This window comes from Botrytis porri, assembly GCF_014898465.1.
Source record: "Botrytis porri strain MUCL 3234 chromosome Unknown BPOR_014, whole genome shotgun sequence".
NCBI classification, from domain to species: domain Eukaryota; kingdom Fungi; phylum Ascomycota; class Leotiomycetes; order Helotiales; family Sclerotiniaceae; genus Botrytis; species Botrytis porri.
Window position 1 is genome coordinate 921,754 of NW_024066088.1, and position 25,718 is coordinate 947,471.

Sequence of the window (25,718 nt, forward strand, 5' to 3'; positions counted from 1 at the left end):
ACTGCCAGTGGAATCTTATTTCCTCTCACGATGTTCCTAGGAAAATACTATTTTGCGAGTACATTTGATGAATAATAAATGCTCGAGAATACTCTGCTAAAATCAGGGCAATTAATATAAATTTGAGATGACGCCTTCGGCTGGATTGGGAAGTCTAGGTAACATTGAGACTGCCTCAACCATAGTGAGCTCAATAAGAAGTAAAGCCTCTTTCACTGATTACCCCCCTCCAATCCAAACCCATCGAGTTTGAGTTTCAATTGTCTTATTTTGCCTACCGTCGACTTCTTCTCAGTCAATAACCGATGGATCTCAGAATCCAAATTTTTCGACCTCAGAGTTAAACACAGAATCTTCTTTCCCGTCTCAAGAACATCTTTAAACTTTTCTATGCATGCAATTCTCTCCTCACACTCGCTGCGCAACCCAGGAGACGACATTCTCCTGCGGAGCTCCTGAAACCATATTAAATGCTCCTCTAGAGACTCGATATGAATTTCCAAATGGCTAATCTGCTTTTCATACTCGGTAACTGAATCGGATTGCTTCAGGTAGTTCATGATTGCTCTTACATACGATACCCGTTGATGGATTCTTTGAGCCAGCGATTGGGTTTCGTCTGGGGTGTTGGGGACGGTGTTGTCGTTGAGCTTGGGTGGTGCACTTTCTGGTTTGTGTGGTAGGTTACTGAGGAGGTTGGAAGGGGTCTCGTCCTTTGGTGGGGTGGATGCGGACTAGATTGAATGTTAATTGTCGTTGATGGAACTTTTGAAGTTTAATAATTGACACTAGAGAGGATTATGAGGATGGTTTCATTTGAAGACCGCAACGTACCTCTGTATCGTTTGGCGATGTCATGTTTGGATTCTGCTGATTGCTCTTCTGGGTGATCACTTCTAATTCGACTGTGGAGACTGGTAATTATTTTAAAGAAAACAATGGATAAAAACCTAAAGCGATTTGGGACTTTATACCACCTTTCCATTAGTGATAGAAGCTATATGAAGCATGTTCGAGCACATTCGTGGCATCATCTAGCAATTCGTGAAGATTCTTTAATTCCAACACTCGCTAAAAGATACATATCGTACTGGAAGGAAAAAAGAAGAAGACTGCAAACTTAATACAAAGAAAAACTGGTCTTTAGAAAACCTCACAAGCTGCTCGACAAACCATAGTCTTCAATCCTACTTATCCTTTTACAAACTTTAAGAACAATTCGGCAAACAAAAATACACAATCCCATTATAAGTACCCCAAGCCCACCCAACTCCTAGCTTCCAATACCAGACATTTTCCCAAAATGACAACACAACCACACGATCTAACCGTCGTGGCAGCCCTATTCAGCGCCATCAAGGAGCGTGATGCGCTTCTCGTAACAATCAAGAGTAAAGATGCGATGTTGGAAGCATGCCAGGCACAGATATCGCAGTGTCTAGAAGAGAAAGAATTGTGTGGAAGGGCGCAGAAGAAGTTGGCGAAGTATGAAGAGATGCTTAAGGTTAATGGGTTAGAGGGGGTAGAGGAAGTGATTACTAAGTTGGATTATCTGGGTGGATTGGTGGAAAATTCGAGAAGTAGAGTGGGAGAGGTAGAGGCGTCGGAAAGGATATTGAAGATTGTTGGGGACGCTTAGGGGATGTTGAGTGGTGGTTAGTCAGGGGGAGGTGGGTTGATATGTGAGAATGTTTATTCTATCATGGTCTTGAGCTTAGTCTTGGGAAGTGACAGCTGCAACGCTTGTGAGATTGACTTTTTCTGTAGTATTTGAGGATGGTAACTGATGAAAATCGTTAATGAGTCAGTGGAGATTTTGACTTTTTAATAAATTCGTAAATCGGGTTTCGGAAGATTAATGATACTTCTCGACCGGAAAACCCACTTGGATATTCAGTTTTGTGCCATTAACTTTGACCTCTATTCACTGTCCACTGTCCCAGCTACATATGTCTGGACGATAGACGATACCTACCCAATCAAGAAGCCAAATCTTCTAGTTGGGACTCAAGGAGTTCAAGTTTGAGAACTACTTCATCGGAAGTCTAAGAAACCAACCATGATGCGCTTATATCAAAATCTTAGAAATACTATGCATTGCTGAAAAAGATACTGACTATCGGCCAAAAGCATGCGGTTGGTATCAATAAAAACTTCTTACCTATTGAGTAAACAACTTCCCTAGCATGTGCAATCTACACGCCATTAAAGTAGATGACATTTGTTCCCAGTTGACCATTTTTCATGCGTTGCCGAGGTGAGCTCCCTGCGAGAATTGTTGAGATATATGGCAATGGCAAAGCACAAAGACACGACATAAGAGTACATACGGACCTTGGTGGCTACAAATCTTAATACAGAAACCATGATCGAACAATGAACTCCTATCGCACAGATTAATTCCGACCACTCATTTCGACTCCTTGAATTCCGCATGTAGTTCCAAACTCACCCATGACCCAACCCATCTGCATGCGCTTCCACAATATAAAAGGAGCTTTGAAAGCTGTAGAGCAAAGGAACCAAACTCCCAATGTGTCGCATAAGAGTGAGTTGCGAATTGGGAAACAAGAGATTCGCAAGTATGAAAAAGGGTCGCAGGTATTGGTCTGTTGGATGGCAAAGAAGTTCCTCAGGAAGACTGATGAGAGATAGATAGATGAGTCAAATGATGCTAAACGTTTCAATCATACCTTTCTAATGCCATGCGCATTACTTCCTTCAATACAAATCTTCTTTGCGCTACAGTATTCCTTGCTGATATCGTTAGTTTGTTGAGGGATGCTTGAAACAAAAAGTGTTGGTTCTGATATCGAGCATGTATAGGCGCCTTTTTATCGTTGCCATCTGACGAGTTCATTATACTGTGCCGTGGCTCGTTGAAGGCCATTGATTCGATATGCGCTGTAGTTGGATATGAGAGCTTGTCAAATGTCGCTATCTTTTGTAGTATTGAAACTCACGAGACAGTACCAGAGTTTGTGACGTGCCTGGAATCAATGGATAATATACCAGTACGATACAACCAAAAATGAACTTTGAGATAATACCTCCTGCGGGAATTCGCGCAGTGGTATATCACACCATGACAAAGTGATGAGCTCACAACTCTGATACAATCCAACATTCATCCTCCCAAGTATTTCCCCATTCACCGCCCTCGCTTCTACTATATATATTTTAGAAAGCTTCGATCCAGCACATTAGGCGTATACATGGGAATGGCAACGTGGCGTGGTGCAGTGGTTTGATTCCACTCTTGACGATTCAACATCGTGCAACACAGCCGCACCGAAGGTCCCCGCAGGCAAATACTAGATGCACTAATTACACTTCCAATGAGAACTTCGCTCTAGGAGGAGGGACAAAAACCTACGGCTTGCTACCGTACCCAGTGCCGACACTGGCCCCATTTATTTTGCTATTTTTGATGTTGAATTTTTGGAATTTTGGGGGGAGCGAGAGTGGGTCTGTGTAGTCGAGGTGGTGAATTGGGGGGTTTTGATTGGTTGCGAGTTGTGGTGTCGTTGTCGTCGTCTCGCTTCGCGGTTTTTGTCGCGCTTCAATTTCGCCGCGTTTAAGCTTCTTTACTTTCCAAGTTACCACAGACTAGAGATCTTCGATTGTGGATATAAATATTTTGACGGTACGTAGCGTAGAGCTGTCAGGAAAATACAAAAAATAGTGCTTGATTGTGAAGTGCCATGGAGTGAATGAGGCGACCAAAGATAAGACAAGACTGCTTTGACTTGGCATCACATATTTTGCGATAACCTCTGAGATCAGAAGTATGCTGTGGAGGAATAAATTTTTCTTTTTCCATGACTTTAGTGATGCACACTTGTTTTCATGCTAATCGCATAACTGTCACTTTGTAAATGCTCCCCTCCCCTCCCGATCTCCTCGCTTCGCACCATGACATGCCCCACTTCTTCAGATCTTCTCTTGAGAGTTGCAGAAAACGACACTTAACGAGAACCTCGAGGCTTATGCCACCTTTCTGTATTATTGCTCATAGTGGAGTTTGTTGATGATCAAATATACGTACAGTATACCTCATCCTTCCATCTTCATTTCCAAATCCTCATCTTCCTCACTCCAGCACTCTAGTTCCATTTCCTTCGTCCCTTCAACTTCGTCTTCGTCATCGTCATCGTCGTCATCCTCATAATCGTCGTCATCGTCGTCATCCTCCTCATCACTTTCCTCTTCCCCCGCCACAAACCACCAATTTCTCCCCTCATAATAATCCTTATTCCCATTCTCCCTCACCTGCAATCTCAACATTTTCCTCAACTCATTTTCCTTCCTCCACAACTCACTCTCACACTGCATCAAATTTTTCTTATAATCCTGATGTGACCGCACTACTTTTCGCAACACAGCCACTTTCCTCAATCTCTCCCTTCCATCTCTTCCCTCTCCTCCTCCCACATTCAATCTCATCAATGCAACCTGAAGTTCTCGGGAGTATTTCTTCTTATCTTTCGTGACTTGTCGCGTATTGTCTTGAGTGTATTTTAACATGCCGCAGATCTCTCTATAGTGTATTTCTTGAAAATTCAAAGGGATATCGAGGATTTGGGGGGTGGCATTGCTGAAAGGTGAGTCGGGGTTTGGCTGGATGTCGTTGTATGATGGATACCAGGTTTGGGTGGGTTGGAATGCCATTTTGGAAGAGAGGTTTGGTGTTGAGGTGTGATGGGTGAGAGGATGGGGAAGTGATAAAGAATGAAAGATTGTGAGGTCTATTGATTTTGTGGTTATGATGTGAAGACTGTTGGAGAATGTTAAAGTGCCTTCGAGCTTTATCACTTATTCTGTTTCAGAATTTGGAATTGGCAGTACACGCAATCTTCCAGCAACTTCCAGACGAAGTTGCGGGATAGGATGAAGACGAGGATGGACTTTCAATCTGAGAGAGCTGCAGGATCACTAGAGAAGGCACAACGTAGTTTCTATCGTAGTTTGAATCTAGTTTCGAGTTCATTCTACTTCAAGAAAGAAACTGTTCTATCCAAGTCGTTGGCCCAAGTTATTCGTAGCAACGCACTCCCAAATAACTTTCTTCTTTTCTCATCTAGTGAAATCTTTAAGTGTTGAATCTATCTTCACACCCGTCCCTGGACTATTCACCACATGACTTCATACCTCCCAGCAGACCTCGAATTTTTTCTCTCCCAAGCCTTGGTAAGCCTCCATCTATAAACGGTGTTTGCACTCTTCATCAGCATCCTTAGATTCCTCAGTACTCGGCCCAACCAACAACGCATCCCCATCACCAGAATCAACACGCGTGAATGCTCTTAATTTTTCGGTCGAAGAGGTAATCGCTTGCGCTTTACCGGTCCCATAGTCGACGGATCATCAGAGTCAGACTCAACGTAGTCCCGCACTTTCGTCCTCACAAACTGTGCTTCCTCGCCCTTTGCCGCTCTTTGCTCCGCACTTTTCTTCTCCACTTCCTTCCATTCGCAATGAGTCTTGGGCAAGTGATCCTCTGCTTCTTCAAGAACCTTGTCAAGCTTATCTACCCAATAGTAAACCGACTGAATTGAAAGAGACTCCCATGGCAATTCTCCCCTCGTTGATTTATCGAAGTTTTGGCGTCCATAATCCCTCGACCCTTCTTTCTTTCGTATCTCCCTATATTCTTCCCAGTTCTTTTTCTGCTTATCCATTCGCTCCACTAGGATTTTACCCCAATTCTGCCATTCTTCAAGAGTATGCTTTTTGATAACAAAATTCTTCACCTCATCTACATGTTGCCTTTCTTTCATGATTTCGGCAACAAGAGCTGAGATCAGTGTATCAGTCGACATTTTGGTTTCTGAAATCGGCATGATCCTGTGGCTTTCATCACTAGGCGGATTACATGCTCGAAGCGTTTCATGTTCATCCTTGCCAACCGCGCGATGAAGATTTGCATGTGTGTCCTTAATTTCTTGTTTGATGATCGCAGGATCGATTTGGCCCTGTGGACTTTCCAATCGATCACTTTCTCGGTTTTCACTGAGTTTCTGTCTCTCATTCTGTCTCCCCTTCTCTTCGCGTTCTCTCTTGCGTTCTGTCCACTTCCTCACAGCATCTTTGTATCCCCGTCTTGAATCGCGAGACTTGTCAGTTACTCGAGTTCGATGCGGAAGTGTTGGTTGTAGTTGCGCGATTCGCGCCTCTTCTGCAATATCTTGCCGTCTGGGAATTTGAAGTCTAGCAGGCCTATGAACGAGTGATTTCGTACGATTTTTCCGTGAAACCTGTGGAGAAATCTCCACGACAACCCGGACACCAGATACAGCTGGCCTGAGGACAAGCGGCCTAACGTGCCTATCCTCTCCAAACCCTGTAGAAGCCTTCTTGGTAACAGGGACACCACGCACAGCTGGTCTATGCACTAAAGTTTTAGAATGCGACCACCGCGTCAACTGCTGAGAAGGCCATTCGACAGTGGTGAAGTAAGTTTCGTTATAACAAATATGTCAGAGAGATATTATCATCGAGATAAAAGACGAATGAAACAATGAAATTCATACATTCCCATCCATTCCATCCATCATCTCTTCATCATCCCTTCAAAAACCCCATCTCAAATCCTACAAATCTCGATATTTTGTTTTACCAACTGCGATTTCCATCAAAAACAGAGAGAGAGAGAGGTAAACAATCCAAAAGACCAAATTAAATATCTCAGAAATCAAACAGCCATCTTAGAAGACAAGACCACCATACTAACATGAAACCAGCGGGAAACACAAAGATTTCTCTCGGCGACACACTCATTCCCGAATATTCTCTCTATCCACAATCTAGAGGAATCGAGATGATATTCAGTGACGAATCTATTCCGTGTGAACAAAACAGACACAACTGCAGCGAAACGAAACGAACAAGTCACCAGTTACTCCACCTATGGAAGCGATCAAAACAGACGAGGAGTATAAGTAGCTACCGAATCCCAAACTCCCATTCACACCGCGTGTGTGAATCCTATTCCTCATAATATTCTGTTCCCAAGACTCCACATACCATATGTATCCAAACCCAAACATATCGATCGACTCATCTTCTCACGTTCTTGTAATCTCTCGAACACCTCTCCTCCTCCAATCCACCAACCAACTCATCACTTACATGACATTTCCCCATTTCTCTATTTCTTCGCCTCCGCAGAATGAATCTCGTTTTCCTCCTCTGATGTCTCCACATCGAAGCAGACAGTTGACAATGGAGTCATAGACGGTAAAAATCACTCCCATTCCATCTCTTACTCTTCCATAACCCGAGTCTTCCACGCCCTCGAGGAAACACCACCTCAAGAGCAAAAAAGCACAAAATTTGAAGAAAAAGCCAACCTTCCCAATCAATGATTCCATGCAAAATCAGAAATCAGAAGTCAGAAAGAATTTATACATCTAATACATCCCACAACTCCACACTTCATAACCATCCATCCATCCATCCACACGCAAGCAATCCTCAGAATCCACAAACCCCACGGCAAAAACCTTACTACCCTCTACTACTAAAAGAGAAAGTCTCCAAGAGTTTCCACGATGTGATAATGATTCTAAAACCATATAGACAGCACTAGCTATATATCAAAAACTAGAATTTTTCATATTCCTCATCTATTGTCCGGTTCATGGACTCTGTGCTGATTTATCTTAATTAATTGATGGCTTAATGAATCCTCTTACCCCGTGATCTTTCTGTCTATTGCTATCCATTTCGCTGTCTTCCTTGTGATTCATAAATGCATATAGATAGAAAAGATATACAAACCCCAGCACAACCCAACTCAACACAAACCATACACAAACTCAAAACTCCAGCCCATCCACCACCACACCCCCCATCAAACCTTGACATCTACAAAACCAAACCTCCGCCCTTCATTACATATAAACATACAAACAACAACAACAACAACAACAACACCAAATCTACACAACATCCACAACAAACCTCCACCACATCCCCATCTCATCTTACCAAACCAAAAACCAAAAACCGCCACCGCCACCGCCACCTCCACAATCCGAGAACCCGAACCCTGGTTCGCTGTATAAGTTGACCCAAACATATTTAAGTTTATGATTCAATATTCCTGCAGCCTTATCAAACCAAAAAACCGCCACAACAAACATTCCCCCAAACCATGGTTTTCTGGAATGTACCCGTCTGTATATTAAAAGTTTATCAATTCACCACTAGACAAACGGAGCATCATATCATATCATAACATAAACAAACAAGTATCCAAGAAGGGAATGTTGAACCAAATCGATACATACCGACTGGAATGTGGATTGTCATCGGATACTCGCGCTGCCCTAGAAAACCTAGTATCTGCAGATATCTTTCCCTCATTAAAGAAAGGTGTACGTTTTCTACAACTACTTACTAGAGTACCCTCTTTTTCTTGTAATAATGATAGAGTATGTACTATGCATGTACGTAACACAATTAAGTTTTGTAGAATAGTACAGAGAATATACTGTAGAATAACCACGCTTTTCGAATTCAATTCAGCGCAAAAGTAAGAAAAGATTATTTACTGCTCTAATCAGAGAAGTATATCAACGGAAGCAAATATCTAATTAAAATGAACTAGTTCTGATAAGATTGAAAAACCAAAATAGAATACAGAAAAATCGAAAAGGAATGATACACATGAGAGTCAAATACAAGGTTTAGCTAAGCCATTATACTTCGCTTCGTTCAAATCTAAATCTAAATCTGAAACTTGTCTTTTGGATTTTAGTTCTTTTCTATTTTTGACTTTGGTAGAAAAGGTTCCTCTTGATTGAGTATTTGCTTTCGTGGAAGATTGGAAGTTGCATCGAAGAGATAACGGAGCTCCTTTACAAGAGTAATATGTGTAATATATAAGACAAAACGTTCTCGCACGTTTCTTACACTTAAGGATGGTAGTAAAGTATCAGTTGGTGTATCATGTAGATAGTGAAAGACTAATCACTCAATTTCGGATAAAATTGGCGATGATGGGTCTATATCTAGATCGGGCTTTTGTCACACACTTCACTAGCAGTATGAGCCCTGCAGCTGAACGAACATACCTCAGGTGGAAATTCGTGATATATAACCAAGATGGGTATAAATCCAGTGACGCTTAAATGACTATTTGAACACCACTAGATTCCCTCAAGCTAAGCAAGACAATCTATGATGACATAAAGTAGGTTTCGGCAAGGTGCGTACCGAGTTTACCACTGTTGATAGCAGCAAGCTTATTGTAGCGTAATGTATTCCCAGAGTAAATTCGCTGGAGTATTTCCACTGCTGGGGTATTCCCACGAGAGACCTTATTACAACAGCTAGTGGCAGAGCGAATAAAAACAGTGCACTTGCATCTTCTTATCTTAGCTGTCGACGAGAAGAGTTTATGATGAAGCTTTCGTGAGGTGGAAGAGAATCTCAAGAATGCCGCATCGTTGAGGAAAGAAAGTGAACACGTGAGCGGGCCGATCGGATATGCACAAGCTCCAGCCATTAGGCCGTCATATCCGATGTTTGAAATATTTGAATTCTTTCTTTTTGTGAAGTCCCAAACAAGGAAGCGACTCATTAATTAACTTGAGGCTGAATCTGTTCCTTACATCAAACATATCGACGACTATGACTTCATAAGTAATTATTGCTTGATTTCAGGTATGATCCTGCTGATACCTCGCAAGTTGTACTACTCTGTTGTAGTGGCATAAAAATTTATACAGACAATGCAAGGATGAATAGGCAGAACATGTAGGATAAATAAAGGTGGTAATGCAAACAACGAATCGCAATGCGGTACCTTGATTTAGTCAGGGGTAAAGTATATGCCAAGGAGCGGCGGTGGAAAGAGCATAAAGGAGATGGATGGCTCAGCCCTGAGCCCGTATCTCTATTAGGTCGACTCTATCATATCGTTTTGCGCCGGTTTTCTTCTAAAACCAGAGCCAGTGATTGATTGATGGTGGGTGGTTATTAGAGTAGTGCGCGGTCTTAGAGGTTGAGATTTATTATGAATGAATGAGATGAAGGAAATGAAACCTGAGAATACGAGATTGGGTTGTTGTCGATCTGATTTTGAATTGATCTGGTCTGGATCTTCTTAACTTCTTGGGGTTTGTGGTGAGATATAATTAGAGTTACTGCATTCGTGTCTGTATAGCTGGCCCACGTTGGATGTGGGATGAATGTGGAAGTTAAAGTCGCACATCACCAGGCGGGTGAAAACAGTTGGAAGTTGTGATGGCAACGTGGAAATATCTTGACTTCGTGTGCTTCAATGGCTGAGTAACCTTCAAGCAAGGAACAACGAGGATCGAATGGAATGGTAGTCATGCTTCTCCACAAGTATGATTTTACCGTGTGAGCATATTACCTAGTACTTGTGATTAATAAAGTGTAACTGCAGAATCCTGCTGTAGGACATCTGTGGCAGTTGAAGCTGGATCATCTGGATTCTAATGCTGGCACGAAAAGGAAGAATATCGGAACTCTTGAGGGCCTTTTCCTCGTCAGCCTTTCAACAATTCTACCTACCACGCACTCCCAAGCTGTCGCTGCTGGACCCCGAGTCCCTCACTGCCATGCCATACCATGTGGTCCATGATAAGAACAGCATGATCATGGATCTATCATGGATTCATCATGCTGCCACCCCCACTATGTAAACAAACTATTACCATGCTGTTGTGAGATTAAAATTTGAGACTCGTCATGAAGCACGACTGGAACCAATAACTCCAAAATCCCCAGATCATACATCACGACATGGAAAAATTATCTATCGTGATTGTTATCTTGGCCCATCACGCTTGGATAGGAGACTTGTCAAAATCATGAGGTGTCTCCAGCCCGGCCGTGTAGAACTTTAGATAGGATGTTGAAACGATACCCCTGAGTTTGTGAACAGTCTCGATTCCACCACTTCCACCGAAATCAGGTGTTAGAAAACGTACCTTGGGGCGAAACGATAGAAACTCGCATGGGATGAAGATGAATAGCAAGCTGAATCTACTCTGTACCTCACTCACTCGCAGGCTCAGCGACAGCGGTAAAACTTGGTCGAATTCTCGCTCGCACTCCCTGAAGTTCGTCCCTGATACTTCGTACCTATTGAGGAATTGGCCTTGGGTGAGATGAAACTGGGGCACGGGACTCTGTTCTAACTTCTAGGGTTGGACAATGACCCGAGACCGAATATTGAAAGATCTCCGACCATCTTCTCCAAGCTTTTCTAGGTCTCTAGGCCTCTACTCTAGAAATGGGAAGAATCAGTGGAGTTGTTGGAGGTGTTGTATTGCTGGAGGTTACTTGGTTACGTGCTCTTCATCTAACATCCAGTGGCGTGGCCGAAATTAGGGGCTTGGAAGAAAAGACCGGATGTAGAAATGCTTCCTTCTGGTTCAATGAAGTGGAGATGTTTCGGTGTGAGCGCACGGAATTCTCTTGGAAGATGGGATTTTAGTTATTGCAGTCAGTATGGGATGGTAATGGGTAGGGCCCATTGGTGGTAGTCGGTAAGTTGCGAGTTGGAAAAATGAAAATGGGCATTGTGAATGGGATGAACGGCAAATGGATTGATTGATTTATGGAGAGATGATTTGAAGAATTGGAGAATTGAATGTCCAATGGTAAGGTCTGACTAATAGATGATAGATAATAGATGGATGGATGATAGATGATACTTGGTGGATAATAATGTAGACAATAATAAATAATAGATATAACATGGTTTATTAGTACGTACATTATATCAGTATATACACTATTATTTTTACATATAAAAAATGATTGTGTGTAACTATACACTTTCTTTATTTATTAATTTAATTTAATTTTTTCTTATATATATTATATTTGTTTATATAAATAATATAAAAATGAATTAAAATAGTAAAATCTTATAATAATAAAAAAGGTATTTAGAGAAATAGATTTTTGTAATACAAAGTGTGACATTCTTGAGCTACAATTGAGATATCTATAAAAAGCTTAAATTTTATAAATATTTCATTTTTATTATTTATAGGGAAACTTTTTCAGAGAAAAAATAATGATTAATGATTTAAATAAAAATATTAATAAAAGATTAATTTTGGTGTATTTTGAAGTGGTGTATGTACTGATAAACCATGTTAATTTTTACATCAGATCGTGTTGTTCATCCAAAGGATTTATCTTTAGTCATAGAGGGATCTTACTCATTCAATGACAACGACAATTGACACTTCATGGCCAGTCAGTACCTACCTTCCGAAGGTACTTTCTAGTACGATCATACCTCGTTATCTGTATGAATCCAAATATCAAGCTTCAATTCAAAGCTTTGAAGAGTGAAATTATATTATCGTAGCCACGAATATGTAGTGATTAGACCTTTTTTTTAAAAAAAATTAAAAAAATTGTGAGAGGATATCATTGATTCTTTTGATACACCTTATCTAACCTGACTCCTAATTAAAAGGCCTTTTTGTGGTGTGGTGTGGCGTGGTGTGGTGTAGTGTGGTATGGTATGGTGGTGTTGTACAGTACATATCTACCTAGGCTCTAGATATACTCGAGTATATATAAATAGTAATAAATAACATATTGTACCAATCTTCTATCTTAACCCCCCCCATCAATCTTGGCTGCTTCTTCACTCAAATCTCCATCAGAGTCCATCTACACTGTCCAGACTCCAGACTTCACTCAGACAACAAGACCATGGATCTCAACCACCTCGACCACCTCGACCACCTCGACCACCTCGACCACTACTTCAACCCCATAAATATCTCTTGCCCGTCCTGCCAAGCCTCTAAATTCATCATCTATAGGGACAAAAATAAAGAATCCTAAGATTTGGCCTTGATCAGAGCGATCGATGACCCTATCACAGACGGCAACCAAAGTATAAAAGTATAAAAAGTATTTGGGAGGAAGCGGAATACGGAAGAACCAAAAATGATCAATTATCACCTGGGCAGACCCAATATCTTCCATCTCCCCCCATGCTGCACATCCCGGAATCCAAAATGAATCTCAATGTTTTGGAGTTCATCTCTAATATTATATATTACCACAAATGGTTAGACCCCACGCTAATGCTGACAGGGTGACAAGAGGAGCAGGGGTGATGGCCGGTCCGAGCTAGGATATTTCCCTTAGTGTCCTCCATTCGTGAGCTTTTCATTGGTTCGTGCAAGTGGTCTGTACCTGAATCTAATTTCAATGCTTGGCTCTGAGTGGTCTGGCACCCTGGTTCACCCCTTCTTGCTTTCGTGCCCTTAGCCACGTCCGCCTCCTGGTCCTCCTCTGTTTTCTTATACTCCGTACGATTCTGCGATTACCTTGGGAAATCTTCTCATCTTATTATTCGTGAGACTTCTCCCTTTAACACCTCACTCCTCACTCCTCACTCCTTCAGACCTCATCAACCCTCTTTTCCCCTCAAAGCATTCCCTCCCAACTGAGAGTTGTTATCATACCCAAAAACATAAACAACTCTCTACCACATTCATTTGGAACAGCGACTTATATCTCATCTCAAATCAAAAAACTTCTCTCGTCTTGCAAATTTCAATTAATAAATCAAATCCAAATACTCAACCTCAATTATCCTTTTCAATCCCTCCCTCTCTCTCTCTCCAAGCGACGCTTTTTTTAATACATCAACACTTAATTTGTCCATCTCTCCCCCTAAACAAGTTATTCTCCATCCCCTACCAACAGACCTTTCATTTAGAGTGAATCTTTCAAATTAACTCGGAAAGACCCATAGCCAAGGTATGCACTGCGATTTCTCGTGTTTTTATTTATTCACCGTCCCGCCATTCTCCATTTTAATCTCATTTCCCTGTCGACTCGTTCGTCTATTGCTGTTGTTATTGCTATTCATCTTCGCCTCGCCTTTCAATTTAGAACATAACTGTCAGTTCGTCGCATCTGAGATCGGAATGCTAATATCTTCTCTTCAACTTTGAAGTCAACCCTCACTCGTTTACTCCGTCCAGTCCAGTCGATATCTCAAGAGCCTTTGAAATTCCGAGTCAAGAAACCTTTCGTCTATCCATATCGCAAGAGTTCACTTCTTCACAATGAAGTTCACCCCAGTTTCTGTTGCGCTTCTCAGCGTTGCCGGTGTTGCAATTGCGCAACCCCACAACCATCAACACCGTCACCCAGCTAGAGCAAACAAGGTCGCACGCGATAATCCTGTTGTCTCTGTGACAGAAGTTATGCCAGGTCCAGTCGAGACTGTCTACATGCTCAATGGAAAGGATATTTCTTTGGCCGAAGTTCAAAATGGATTGAACTCTGGGAAATACGTTTTGGTTGGAGATGCTGTCGAAGATGCCCCTTCTGCTACTAATTGGTACACTGGATCCCCATCTGTCGCGTCCACATCAGCTGCCGCTTCAACTACTCCAGCAGCTGTTTCCACCAGTTCGATCGTCAAGGCTGCCGCGGAGTTCATTGAGGTTTCCTCATCTTCCTCTTCCACCAAGGCTGCATACACCCCGGTATCAAGCGCTGCATCATCCACTTCGATATCAAGCGCTGCATCATCTACTTCGAAATCAAGCTCTGTCGCCTCTGTGTCATCTACCAGTGCTGCTGCTGTCTCCTCCTCGGCTAGTAGCTCCACTTCTTCCAGCAGCTCCGGCGACTGGGAAGACTTCCCAAGTGGCACAATCCCTTGTTCCACTTTCCCATCCAAGTATGGCCCAGTTGCTGTCGATTACCTTGGGTTAGATGGATGGATCGGTATCCAAAGCACCCCTGGTTACACCACCTCTGCTTCCTCGATCGTTACTATTAACACACTTACCAGCGGTGGATGTGTTAAGGGCGCTTTCTGCTCGTATGCCTGCCCAGCGGGATACCAGAAATCTCAATGGCCTTCCGCACAAGGAAGCACTGGAGAATCTATCGGTGGTCTTTACTGCAACTCTAACGGCATGCTCGAGTTGTCCCGAACTACCACTAAGCAACTTTGCACTGCTGGATCTGGATCCGTCAAGGTTGAGAACAAGCTCGACAGCATTGTAGCTGTTTGCCGTACTGATTACCCTGGTCTCGAGGCTGAGACCGTTCCATTGGCAACCTCCCCTGGCCAAACCTATGAATTGACTTGCCCAGATGCCAGTAACTACTACTCATGGGAAGGACTTCCAACTTCCGCACAATACTACATCAACCCGCAAGGAGCTTCTACCTCTGAAGCTTGTGTTTGGGGAACTTCAGGTGGAAACCTCGGTAACTGGGCTCCTGTCAATGCTGGTGTTGGAAGAGATGCCTCTGGTACCACTTGGTTGTCAATCATCCCCAACACCCCAACCAACACATACGGCACCTTGAACTTCACAATCACCATCGAAGGTGATGTCTCCGGAAAATGCTCGTACTCATCTGGAACATACTACAACAATGGTGTTGAGTCCTCAACCGGTTGCACCGTAAGTTCATTGATCGATTTATAAGGTGTGGAGTCATAAACTAACAAATTCTCCAGGTCTCTATTCTCTCGGGCGGAACCGCTACATACGTCTTCTCATCATAGGCGCTAGAGTTTCTCGATTTTCCCTTCACAAAATTTCCGGTGCACATATTGTTGTTTTCTTTCCGCGCGCATATCCACGATTGCGGCTTATGATCGTTGTAGTCACTTTTTTTTCTTTACACGCCCTCAAGTCATTCTAAGTCCCGGATGTTCGAACTCACGTTCGACTTGCAACATTCAAACAAATTTGTCAATAAGATACCCCCTTCATCCGATCTCTGAATGTACTTCGTGTGGTAACTTTTCCTTTGTAATAAATGTCGCTAATGTTTTTACATTATTGAAGTGGAAGATATCTGGCCGTTGGAATACCATGTTCCAGATGGTTGTTGTAAGCATGGATGGACTTCTTGAGGGGGTTGGGGTTGTTGGTAGAAAAAAAAGTTGTGTTCTCAGCAGATGAATGTTCATATGACGAATGGGAAAGCCCTCTTTCCTTAAAGCAATCACCTTGGTTAACTCTTCTATGTATCCGTTACACATTTTGAAGGAGACGTGCTCCTGGTACAGAGTGCCCCTTTATCCCTACGGCCCTTTTATCAATCTGCCGCAGGCACTCTTGCATATGTTTTCATACTGGCTACAAATGTTTGGACGGAGCGCGCATACGAAACAGGAATTACCACCATATCTCTTTTCTACGGAGATGTGGTAGAAGCTATAACACCTGTTGAATGTGGATGTGAATGGAAAATTTGACGGCAGAGGCTGCAGAATATGGTACATGTATCAATGTAAAGTAGTCTAGTCGGCACAACACAGACAGGGAAAGGGATATCAGTTATACTCTACTTATTCTACCTTTTCAAGAAAGATGTTGAGAAATTTTTGAGAACAGAAAAATCAAAAAAACAAGTAAATAGAACATTCAGATGAAGTGTGTGGCCTTTTTTGTGTATACAGATTAAAATTTCTTTTGGTATCTTATGAATTTCATATATGATTGTCTTTCTGAACCTGTGAATGTGAATATGAATGTGAATAATACTTATTACTGTACATGATGGTCTTATCTTTCATCGATGTCGTTAACCTGTAGATTTTACTTGGTGTTTAGATCAGCAATGCCGATAGATACATCAAGCCCTCCCGTTGCTGATCGATCAAATGCCTGAGATTTCCCCTTTTTTCGATATTCACCTAGGAGGCGCTCCTGATATATGATTCAGCCATATGACAGTCGTTCCAAGAGATCTCTACTATAATACTATACTGTGTACGGGAAAGAATATTTTCGATGTGAAAAACATAATTAATTATCTTTGTCGATTTTGATTATCTACCTATCAGAATGCCATATTAATAGCTCTCGCTCTTAGTAAGGGGATTTGCTGTTGGGGAGTTAAAGGCTAACTTTATGCTTAATTTTGAGTCTACGGCAAAGACTACAGCAAAGAAACCCGGGACGGGACCCCCACATCACCGACTTACTTCTAGGCTAGATTCCTTTTGAATGTTCTCCGCCCTCGGCATAAGACTAGTTACTAGGTATTTATCAAAAGCTGCAAGAGCTGAAAGGAGCCCTTTGTGTTTATTTCAGAGACTTTAGTTTCTGCTGAGTTTTCGATCTTTCCTTTGGATTAATGGTGATTACACACATAGGTTTCTCATCGAGATTCAAAGAGGAGAGCGAGCGGGAAGCACGCAATTCGCCGAGAGATATACGTGCGCTGAGATTCTCTTGCTCCAAGGTTTTGTCTCCGAGTTTGGCTGCAGGACGCGGTGCGAGAGGTAGGGAAGAGGCGGCTTTGCTTTGTACCAGATTGGATTTCCGGGATCGATTGATCGATTGATTGGTCAATTGCACTCGGGTTGCACGTTAGCGATTGCAGTGTTTGGTTGATTGAGAAGCTGCAGCTCAATCTATCTGCAAGCGGAGAAATTGCGCGGTGGGATAGGATAGTGTGCGTGCTGGGATAGGATAGGATAGTAGGTGCCAGGGACGTTGTGTTGGGGGTACAATGGAGAGTACAAAGAGACCGGGTGGGATCGAGGGGAGGATAAATTCGCCGTCGCAGGTTTCGTTGGATATAAATACGACGAATTCGAGTTCGCAGACGGATTTGGATAGGATACGATCGGATGCGAATGAGAGTGCACGCTCGACAGAGACATTACAATTGAGACCGAATACTCCGAAGGCGATTGTTGAGTTTGGATCGAGCTCGAATATATATCAAGGGCAGAGTCCGAGTCCGCGAACGGGTAGTAGGAGTGGAAGCAGGAGTGGGAGTGTTAGTGCTCAAGGGAGTCAGAGAATTAAAGAAGGGAAGAGACAGAGGATTGATAGTATTTTGGAACAGGCGAGGAATAGGAAGATTATAATGGATACCCCTGGGGATGGGGAGGAGAGTCAGAGTCCTGGTGGGGAAGTCGATGGATATGAGAATGAGATTGAGAATGGGAATGGACATGGACATACAAATGGCAAAGAAAGCAGAGCGGAAAGTAGCGCAGATGAAGAAACGAGTGTATTGAGACGCGGACCCGATATGAACTATGGAGGCGTCAATGGTGGAACTACACCGATCATCGCAGATACGAATAATGGAAATAACAGCACGAGGAGGAAAGTTGGAGCAAAGGATTCAAATAAGAGAGGAAGGGTATGGGGAACGGGGAGAGGGAGAGAATTCTCAGGGGCCGAGGTTCAAGGGGTAATTACCGAAGATGAGAGTAGGACGAAACGAAGCGGAAGGATGGGAAAATGGTGGAAGAGAATGATGGATGAGTATGGAAGCATTGAGTTGGAAAATAAGGGGAGTGTTGCGAGGGATCATTTGGCACTTGGTTTGTAATTTCTTACTCTCGCTAAGTTTCAGGTCACACGACTCGTTTGTCACACGTCTGAGGATGGACATGTGTTGTTTTGCTATGTTGCTGACTTTGGGTTGTGGATAGAAAGAACATTTCTAGCTTGGTTGCGAACTTCCCTCGCCTTCGCTAGTATCGGAATTGCAATCACTCAACTGTACGTCCGTCCCTTTCTCTCCCCGCCTTCTCCCTCTCTGCTAACCTTCTTCCTCCCTAGATTCCGCCTCAATACTTCAAACTCCACTACCCCCGTCCCACTGGAGCCTAAAAGCAGTCTCCGCCATCTCGGCAAACCCCTCGGCGCCACTTTCGTGGGAATATCGATTCTCATGCTCTCCGTAGGTTTTCATCGATATTTTGAAGGGCAATTTTATATTATTCGAGGAAAATTCCCAGCTAGTAGGGGCAGTATTGCGCTTGTGGCAACGATTACGGGTGCGTTGATGGTGACGAGTTTGGTGGTTGTGGTGGTGGGTAATAGGGGGGGATTCGAAAAGTAGAATAGTGAGAGGGGTATGAGGGGATTCTCGTGGAGAAAACATTTAATGAGGTTGATGATAATATGCACATGTATATCAAGTTTTGGCTCTCATATGTTGATTCTTGGGAATTTAGGCTGGGCTGGGGGTTTATGATTTCTAGGGGTTTTGTACGGGTTTTATTATTCTTGACGTAAAATAACTAGGTAGGCATGCGAATGCGAATGCAAATATGAGATATAATGGATACTAGGCTATGGAGTTTTCATGGCTATTGAGTAACTTTGTTCGTTGTCGTTTAGAGACAAGCAGGCTAGTGCTGCTGCTGATGCTCGTGTATCTTGCTGGGAATACTGGAATGTGTAGTATGATGATCTTGCATAATGGAGAATGGCTGGTTTGATTTCGCGTGCGAGCAGTCTTTGATGATTAGATGAATACCTATATTCCACTTTACGAAGTGCTCGAGTAGGATACCCGGGCTATCGGAATATAGCGATAGCGACCTTCCTGGTTCGGCTGTGGTTGTTGTCATCGCTGCTAGGTAGGGGATTGATAGCGTTAGCTGACTGACAAGTGAACTCACGGAGAAATTGTCAGGTATCGAATCTGGAAAATTGAATCTCAATTTGATTGTATGTTTTATACTGTTTTGTATTATATGAGATGAGTTGTTTTTAGATCGATGGTAATTTATTGTTTTTATATTATATTCTGATCGAAATGTAGCTTCTTAATGTTTTTTTTTCTCGAGGTCGCCAAGTAACCTTAAATAAGTTTATGAAGCACCGACTTGCGTGTCATCCTCCCGAGCCTCCGTGATGCCGTCTTTTGGCTCCATTTTAACAAACTCTATATAAATAGCTAGCCCTATGGACTCTTGTAACTGCTTGTTTTATCAGCTTGGCCTACCTGAGATCTGATTATAGCAACGCAAGTAATTTCTCAACATCCTAAATAAAACTGGATTTTGCTTGCCTCGACGGCAAGATCGATTTGGATTGAAGCACTCAGGATTTTAGACATGCAAAATGCCTTTCTTCAATGGGGAGAGTCTACTCCAGATGAATCAGAAGAAGTTTGATTTCAATATACAGTTTGAGCAGTTGTTTTTCTCAATAATACCCTCTGCTTTGTTCATCGTGATAGCATGTTTGAGGATGCTTTCTCAGGCTCGGAAGTCTACGGTTGTAAATGCGCCGGGGTTTCAACTTGTCAAAGTGGTATGTTTTATTTTGATTCGAGTTCAAGGATATAGAGAGATGATAGTCAAGTGCTGATTGAATCGTAGGGTGCTATTGCGATGTATGTCGCTCTGGAACTCTCACTTCTGATTCTGGCTGCGGTTGGATCTGTGCATGTATCTAGCATGTTTGTCGCGGCGTCGGCTCTCAAGTTGGTAGCTGGTTTGTGCATGATACCACTAAGTGTCATTGACCATAGCAGAAGTCCAAGGCCGTCGGTGGTGTTGAATAGTTACTTGTTTTTTACTGTGCTATTGGATGCGGCTCAAGCGAGAACACTATTCTTGTCATCGGACAACAAGTCCGGGCTTGTTTATAGCAGTATCTTCATAGCTGCTCTGGCTCTCAAATGTGTAATCCTGCTTCTGGAATCACGACAAAAGTCCAAATGGGTAAGCTGGAATGAGAAAGAACATAGTCCGGAAGAGACGAGCGGTATTTTCTCGCTTGGTGTCTTCTTCTGGCTCAATAAGATGTTCTTGATGGGATATAACAAGGTCTTAGCGATTGAAGATCTTTATCCCTTAGATAGCTCTTTTGATGCGAAATTACTACACGATGGCTTCTCCAAGAATATGGATTATTCCAAGCTGAAAGGCGATAAGTTGGGTCTTTTAAAGGTGCTAATGCGCACGTTGAAGGTCCCTCTTCTACTTCCTATACCGTTACGCCTGGCACTTATTGCTTTCACGTTCTGTCAACCTCTTTTTATTGAAAGGCTGCTGGATACCTTGGCAAAGCCTGAAATCGATGCGAATGTTGGGTATGGATTCATTGGCGCCAGCGTATTCATCTACTCTGGAATTGCTATCTCAAGGGCCTTCTATTGGTATGTTGCAGATCACGGGTTAGAAGTCTACGACAGTGATCACTAACACTTCTTTATAGGTATCTTCACCATCGAACGCGGACTATGGCAAGATCAATACTGGCCACAGAAACTTACATTAATGTCACGAAAGCTCGTATTGGAGCTGGTGATGATAGCGCTGCACTTACCTTGATGAGCACTGATATCGAGCGAATCAAGATGGGTATGAGAAATTTGCACGAAGTTTGGGCCAGTATTGTCCAGGCCGCAATTGCAGGGTGGATGTTATACACTCGACTTGGTCTTGTGTTCATTGCACCAATGGGACTTGTTATACTTTGCTTTTTCGGCTTGGCAATCCTAATGAATTTTGCTGGAGATTCGCAGAGGACTTGGATGTCGGGCGTTCAGAAACGTGTCGGTTTAACGGCCACAGTCATCGTCAGCATGAAGAATTTGAAGATATCTGGACTCTCTGGCACCGTCAGTAACTTTGTACAGAAACTTCGAGTTGAGGAATTGGCGGCCGGAGCACGATTTCGCAAAATCTTCATCATTGCGGCGCTTTTTGGCTTTATCCCGATGCTGATTGGTCCACCGCTTACCTTTGCATTTACTTCGAAAACACTAGATGCTTCAAAGGTGTTTACGAGTCTTTCTTTTCTTACGCTTCTCACGGTTCCTTTGTCTCAAATATTTAAATCGACTCCAGATCTTATCTCTGGGCTAGCCTGTCTCGGACGTATTCAGGCCTTTTTGGAGTGCGAGAATCGCCATGATTTCCGCAAAGTACTGACTGACAGAAAACTGGACGCAGATGAACCCAGGACTGATACTGTAGCTTCCTCAAACTCGGAAGTAGACTCGGCGCCTCCTATTGTTATCCAAAATGGAAAGTTTGGTTGGGAAGAAGATACTTTCGTTTTACGAGACGTGTATGTTGAAGTACCAAAATCCTCGCTCACGATTGTTGTTGGACCCATTGGGTCCGGAAAATCTACGCTCTGCAAGGCATTGCTTGGAGAGATTCCTTTCAGTCAAGGTAGTGTGTCTTTGAGCACTAGATTTCCCCACGTTGGATTCTGCGAACAAGCAGCGTTTCTCTATAACGGGACGGTCAGGGACAACATCATAGGATTTTCTCCTTTCAATAGTGAGAGATATGCTGAAGTAATCAATGCTACCTCACTAGTCTTTGATCTAGCTACACTCCCACTCGGAGATCAAACAAATATTGGATCCGATGGAATCATTTTGTCAGGAGGTCAAAAGCAACGTGTTTCTCTTGCGCGAGCCCTATATCTGCAGTCTGACCTACTGGTACTAGACGATGTATTCAGTGGTCTAGATGCGGATACTGAGGAAAAGGTATTTCAGCAGGTCTTCGGTGCTAATGGACTACTACGAAAACGACGCTGTACGGTGGTGCTTTGCACTCATAGCGTCAGACATTTACCAGCAGCAGACTACATTATCACACTTGGAGAAGGTACAATTGTTGAGCAAGGTGGTTTCAATGAGTTGATGAGGAAACAAGGTTATGTTCAACGTCTCGGATTAAAGGATTCTTCTGATAGCGAGGATTCGTCGGAGGATATAACGCTGAAAGAAAGTATCCATCGATCGGAGCCACATGTGCTGGAGGCGAAGAAGACGGCTGAAACGTTATCCCTTGAACCGGAAGCAGATAAATCTCGTCAGGTGGGTGATGGAACGGTATACAAGCACTACTTTTTGAGCATGGGCTGGTTTTCAGCAGTGTGTAGTTTGTTCTTTGCTGCTCTTTGGGGCTTCTTCACTAATTTCCCTACAATTTGTAAGTTGGTTCTACTCATGAATGATGAGATTTCAATCACCTTGCCACGTTAGGCTAAATCACTAGAATCCTTTTCAAACGACAAAGCTTCATAGCACTAATGTCACAAATCGCAGGGCTCGATTATTGGACTGACAACACTTTCTCTAAATCTCACGCTTACTACGCTGGAATATACGCTCTGCTTCAAATTAGCGGTCTTTTCTCATTACTTTTTCTTGGCATCACACTATTTATCGTTTCTGTCAAAAGAGCAGGTGCTAAACTTCATCACGATGCTTTGCGAACACTTATACGAGCGCCGCTGCGATTTTTTACAAAGACAGATACCGGTGTTGTCACGAACCTTTTTTCTCAAGATCTCAATCTTATAGATACGGAGTTGCCAGATGCAACGCTGAATACTTTGTTTTGTGTAGGTTTCCCTTGCATCTTGACGTCGTCAAAACCCTCGGAATGAAATTCATTTGTGCTGTCGTCTAACGCGAATGTTTTAGGTGTTTCAAGCAATCGGACAAATGGCCGTTATGCTTACTTCGTCTGTGTACTTGGCTATAAGTTACCCGCTTCTGGGTGCTTTGCTTTATGTCGTGCAGCGATTCTACCTGCGAACGTCTAGACAGCTTAGATTGCTAGATCTTGAGGCGAAAAGTCCTTTGTAGTAAGTTTGGCGCCAAAATATTCTCGCTTGATAGGTTGTTATGCTCATGCTAATTTATGGTTTAGCACGCATTTCCTTGATACTCTTAGGGGAATTGCGACACTGAGAGCTTTTGGTGAGTAACGTCTAAACTCATGAGACAAAGAGTGGATTTTGAATAGTTTTGCAAAATTCTGTATCAAGGAAAGTCGTTGTTGCTAATGTTTAAACCAATTAGGTTTTGTTTCCAATGACGTCCAAAAGAATGCTCGTCTAATCAACGCTAGTCAACGACCCGCCTATTTCCTGCTCATGATTCAAGAATGGCTAAACCTTGTTCTTGATCTCGTAGTCATGGCAATGGCGGTAGTGGTGACAACACTTGCTGTACGCCTTCACTCCGATTCTGGTTTTGCCGGTGCTTCTCTATACACACTTATTAGTTTTGGAGAGAATCTTTCGGGTATTGTTACTTATTATACTAGGCTGGAAACTTCTATTGGAGCAATCGCTCGACTGAAAATCTTTAATGAGAATGTTACTCCGGAGGATAAGGATGAAGAGGATATTGTTCCTCCTGAACAGTGGCCTCATAGTGGCGTGGTTGAATTGAAGGGCATATCTGCAGGTTACGAGTAAGAGATGAAAATCGCAATGGATGCAATGTCTATTATTGAGTAAAGCTAATATCTTTAACAGTGTAGAAGATACAGCCGACAGCACACCCAACTTAGCTCTTCGTGATATCAATCTCACCATCGCATCGGGAGAGAAAATCGCGATTTGTGGCCGTACCGGCAGCGGAAAATCCAGTCTCATCGCGCTCCTCCTCAAACTCCTCGACCCCACTCCAGAAACCGCCGCAAACGCAATCATCGACAACATACCACTTCGCTGCATCGACCGAGCCTCTCTCCGTCAGCGCATCATTGCCGTTCCCCAAGAAGCAGTCTTCCTCCCCGATGGCACCACCTTCCAAACTAATCTCGATCCCTCCCACATCTCCACCCCCGCGGAATGTCGCGCCGTACTCGAAACCGTAGATCTCTTGTCCTTTATCGAAGAACGCGGTGGTTTGGACGCGGGCATGAATGCGTCGACTCTCAGCGCAGGACAGCGCCAACTTTTTTCTCTCGGCCGCGCGCTTCTGAGGAGGAGGATCCGTGCGAGGAATTTGGGGATCGGAGGGGGTGGGGATGATAAGGGGATTTTGTTACTAGATGAGGTGAGCTCGAGTGTGGATCTGCAGACGGAGAAGGTCATGGCGGGAGTTATTAGAGAGGAGTTTGGGGGGTATACGGTGGTGGCGGTGAGTCATCGGCTGGAGATGGTGATGGATTATGGGAGGGTGGTGGTGATGGATCGGGGGGTGGTGGTGGAGGTGGGGTGTCCGGAGGTGCTGGCGAGAGAGGAGGGGAGTAGGTTTGGGGAGTTGGTTAGGGCGGCGGGATAGGGGGTTGTGAATAATTTGGAGGGGATGTTTGGGATTTTTGGGGATAAGGAGTGGGAATGTTGGAGTTTGAATGGAGTATTTGGGGGGCGAAACTTGGGGTGGATGGTATGAAGAAGTGGCGGTGTTATTTTTGCTCTCCTTACATAGTAGGAGTAGAATAATAAATTTTCGATGTCAATACAACTTTCTAAGTTTCTTCAATGTGGAGATGATTGAAATATCGAGTGTTTTCTGTACGAAACCATCGGGATCATGAATGGCGCAGACAAAAATGACTAATATCTCAATGTGAAATTCCAAATATTGAAGTACTTGGTCACTATCTCATATCTATTGATTTGTATCAGTAATTTATCCAGTCTAGAGAACATACCAGCTCGTGTGGATGGATATATTTTACCGAGCTTTCTTATAGTTAGCGCAAGAGCTAGTAGGATATCGTGTTAAGAACTTTTGCTTATATTAAAAGGGGTTTCTTAGTATTTACTAACTGAAGGAGTTGGTTTGATTCTTCTTCTGTAAGGATTTGTAATAATTAGATGGGTAGGTACGATATGTTATTTTAATGCTTCGCCGATGATGATATGTAGATTAATATCGGGAATATCTTTATCATTGGTTTGGATATGATATTTGAATGTTCTCTTGCAATGAAGATTCTATACAGTCGAATAGCTTTCTTCGTTAGGTAGTGGTTGTTATCTTTGACTTTGAGAATTTTTGTAAGTGTTAAGCCGGAATTGCAACATCTTTTTGTGTCATTTTAGTGGAATTTTGTATCATGAAATTAAAGTAGAAGTTTCATGCACAGATTCATCGAGTCTGTATTTTGTTCTTCATGTTATGGGTATTATGGTATTTTTTATTTGGGTGTAGAAGAATTTTGGAGAGTTCGCGGAATTTGA

The 25,718-nt window shown here is 43.0% G+C and overlaps 7 protein-coding genes across 7 annotated transcripts; 4 read left to right on the forward strand and 3 right to left on the reverse strand.

Moving 5' to 3' along the window:
- Positions 1-212: 212 nt before the first annotated feature.
- On the reverse strand, positions 213-858 carry EAF01_009620 (uncharacterized protein; the record flags this gene model as incomplete). The annotated part of the gene is made up of 2 exons (XM_038917876.1): positions 213-734; positions 835-858. The coding sequence occupies 2 exons, from the start codon at positions 856-858 to the stop codon at positions 213-215; spliced, it is 546 nt and encodes a 181-aa protein (XP_038766685.1).
- A 445-nt stretch (positions 859-1,303) lies between these two features.
- Positions 1,304-1,639, forward strand: EAF01_009621 (uncharacterized protein; the record flags this gene model as incomplete). The annotated part of the gene is made up of 1 exon (XM_038917877.1): positions 1,304-1,639. One exon carries the CDS (start codon positions 1,304-1,306, stop codon positions 1,637-1,639), a length of 336 nt encoding a protein of 111 aa, XP_038766686.1.
- Positions 1,640-4,056: 2,417 nt separating this feature from the next.
- EAF01_009622 (uncharacterized protein) lies at positions 4,057-4,671 on the reverse strand (the record flags this gene model as incomplete). The annotated part of the gene is made up of 1 exon (XM_038917878.1): positions 4,057-4,671. The coding sequence occupies one exon, from the start codon at positions 4,669-4,671 to the stop codon at positions 4,057-4,059; it is 615 nt and encodes a 204-aa protein (XP_038766687.1).
- A 635-nt stretch (positions 4,672-5,306) lies between these two features.
- On the reverse strand, positions 5,307-7,256 carry EAF01_009623 (uncharacterized protein; the record flags this gene model as incomplete). Its single annotated transcript, XM_038917879.1, has 2 exons — positions 5,307-6,387; positions 7,132-7,256. 2 exons carry the CDS (start codon positions 7,254-7,256, stop codon positions 5,307-5,309), a joined length of 1,206 nt encoding a protein of 401 aa, XP_038766688.1.
- Positions 7,257-14,090: 6,834 nt separating this feature from the next.
- On the forward strand, positions 14,091-15,556 carry EAF01_009624 (uncharacterized protein; the record flags this gene model as incomplete). Its single annotated transcript, XM_038917880.1, has 2 exons — positions 14,091-15,452; positions 15,509-15,556. 2 exons carry the CDS (start codon positions 14,091-14,093, stop codon positions 15,554-15,556), a joined length of 1,410 nt encoding a protein of 469 aa, XP_038766689.1.
- A 1,961-nt stretch (positions 15,557-17,517) lies between these two features.
- On the forward strand, positions 17,518-18,870 carry EAF01_009625 (uncharacterized protein; the record flags this gene model as incomplete). Its single annotated transcript, XM_038917881.1, has 3 exons — positions 17,518-18,346; positions 18,458-18,527; positions 18,588-18,870. The coding sequence occupies 3 exons, from the start codon at positions 17,518-17,520 to the stop codon at positions 18,868-18,870; spliced, it is 1,182 nt and encodes a 393-aa protein (XP_038766690.1).
- A 1,010-nt stretch (positions 18,871-19,880) lies between these two features.
- EAF01_009626 (uncharacterized protein) lies at positions 19,881-24,813 on the forward strand (the record flags this gene model as incomplete). The annotated part of the gene is made up of 8 exons (XM_038917882.1): positions 19,881-20,072; positions 20,141-20,922; positions 20,982-22,720; positions 22,837-23,135; positions 23,218-23,381; positions 23,447-23,496; positions 23,599-23,995; positions 24,060-24,813. The coding sequence occupies 8 exons, from the start codon at positions 19,881-19,883 to the stop codon at positions 24,811-24,813; spliced, it is 4,377 nt and encodes a 1,458-aa protein (XP_038766691.1).
- Positions 24,814-25,718: the final 905 nt, after the last annotated feature.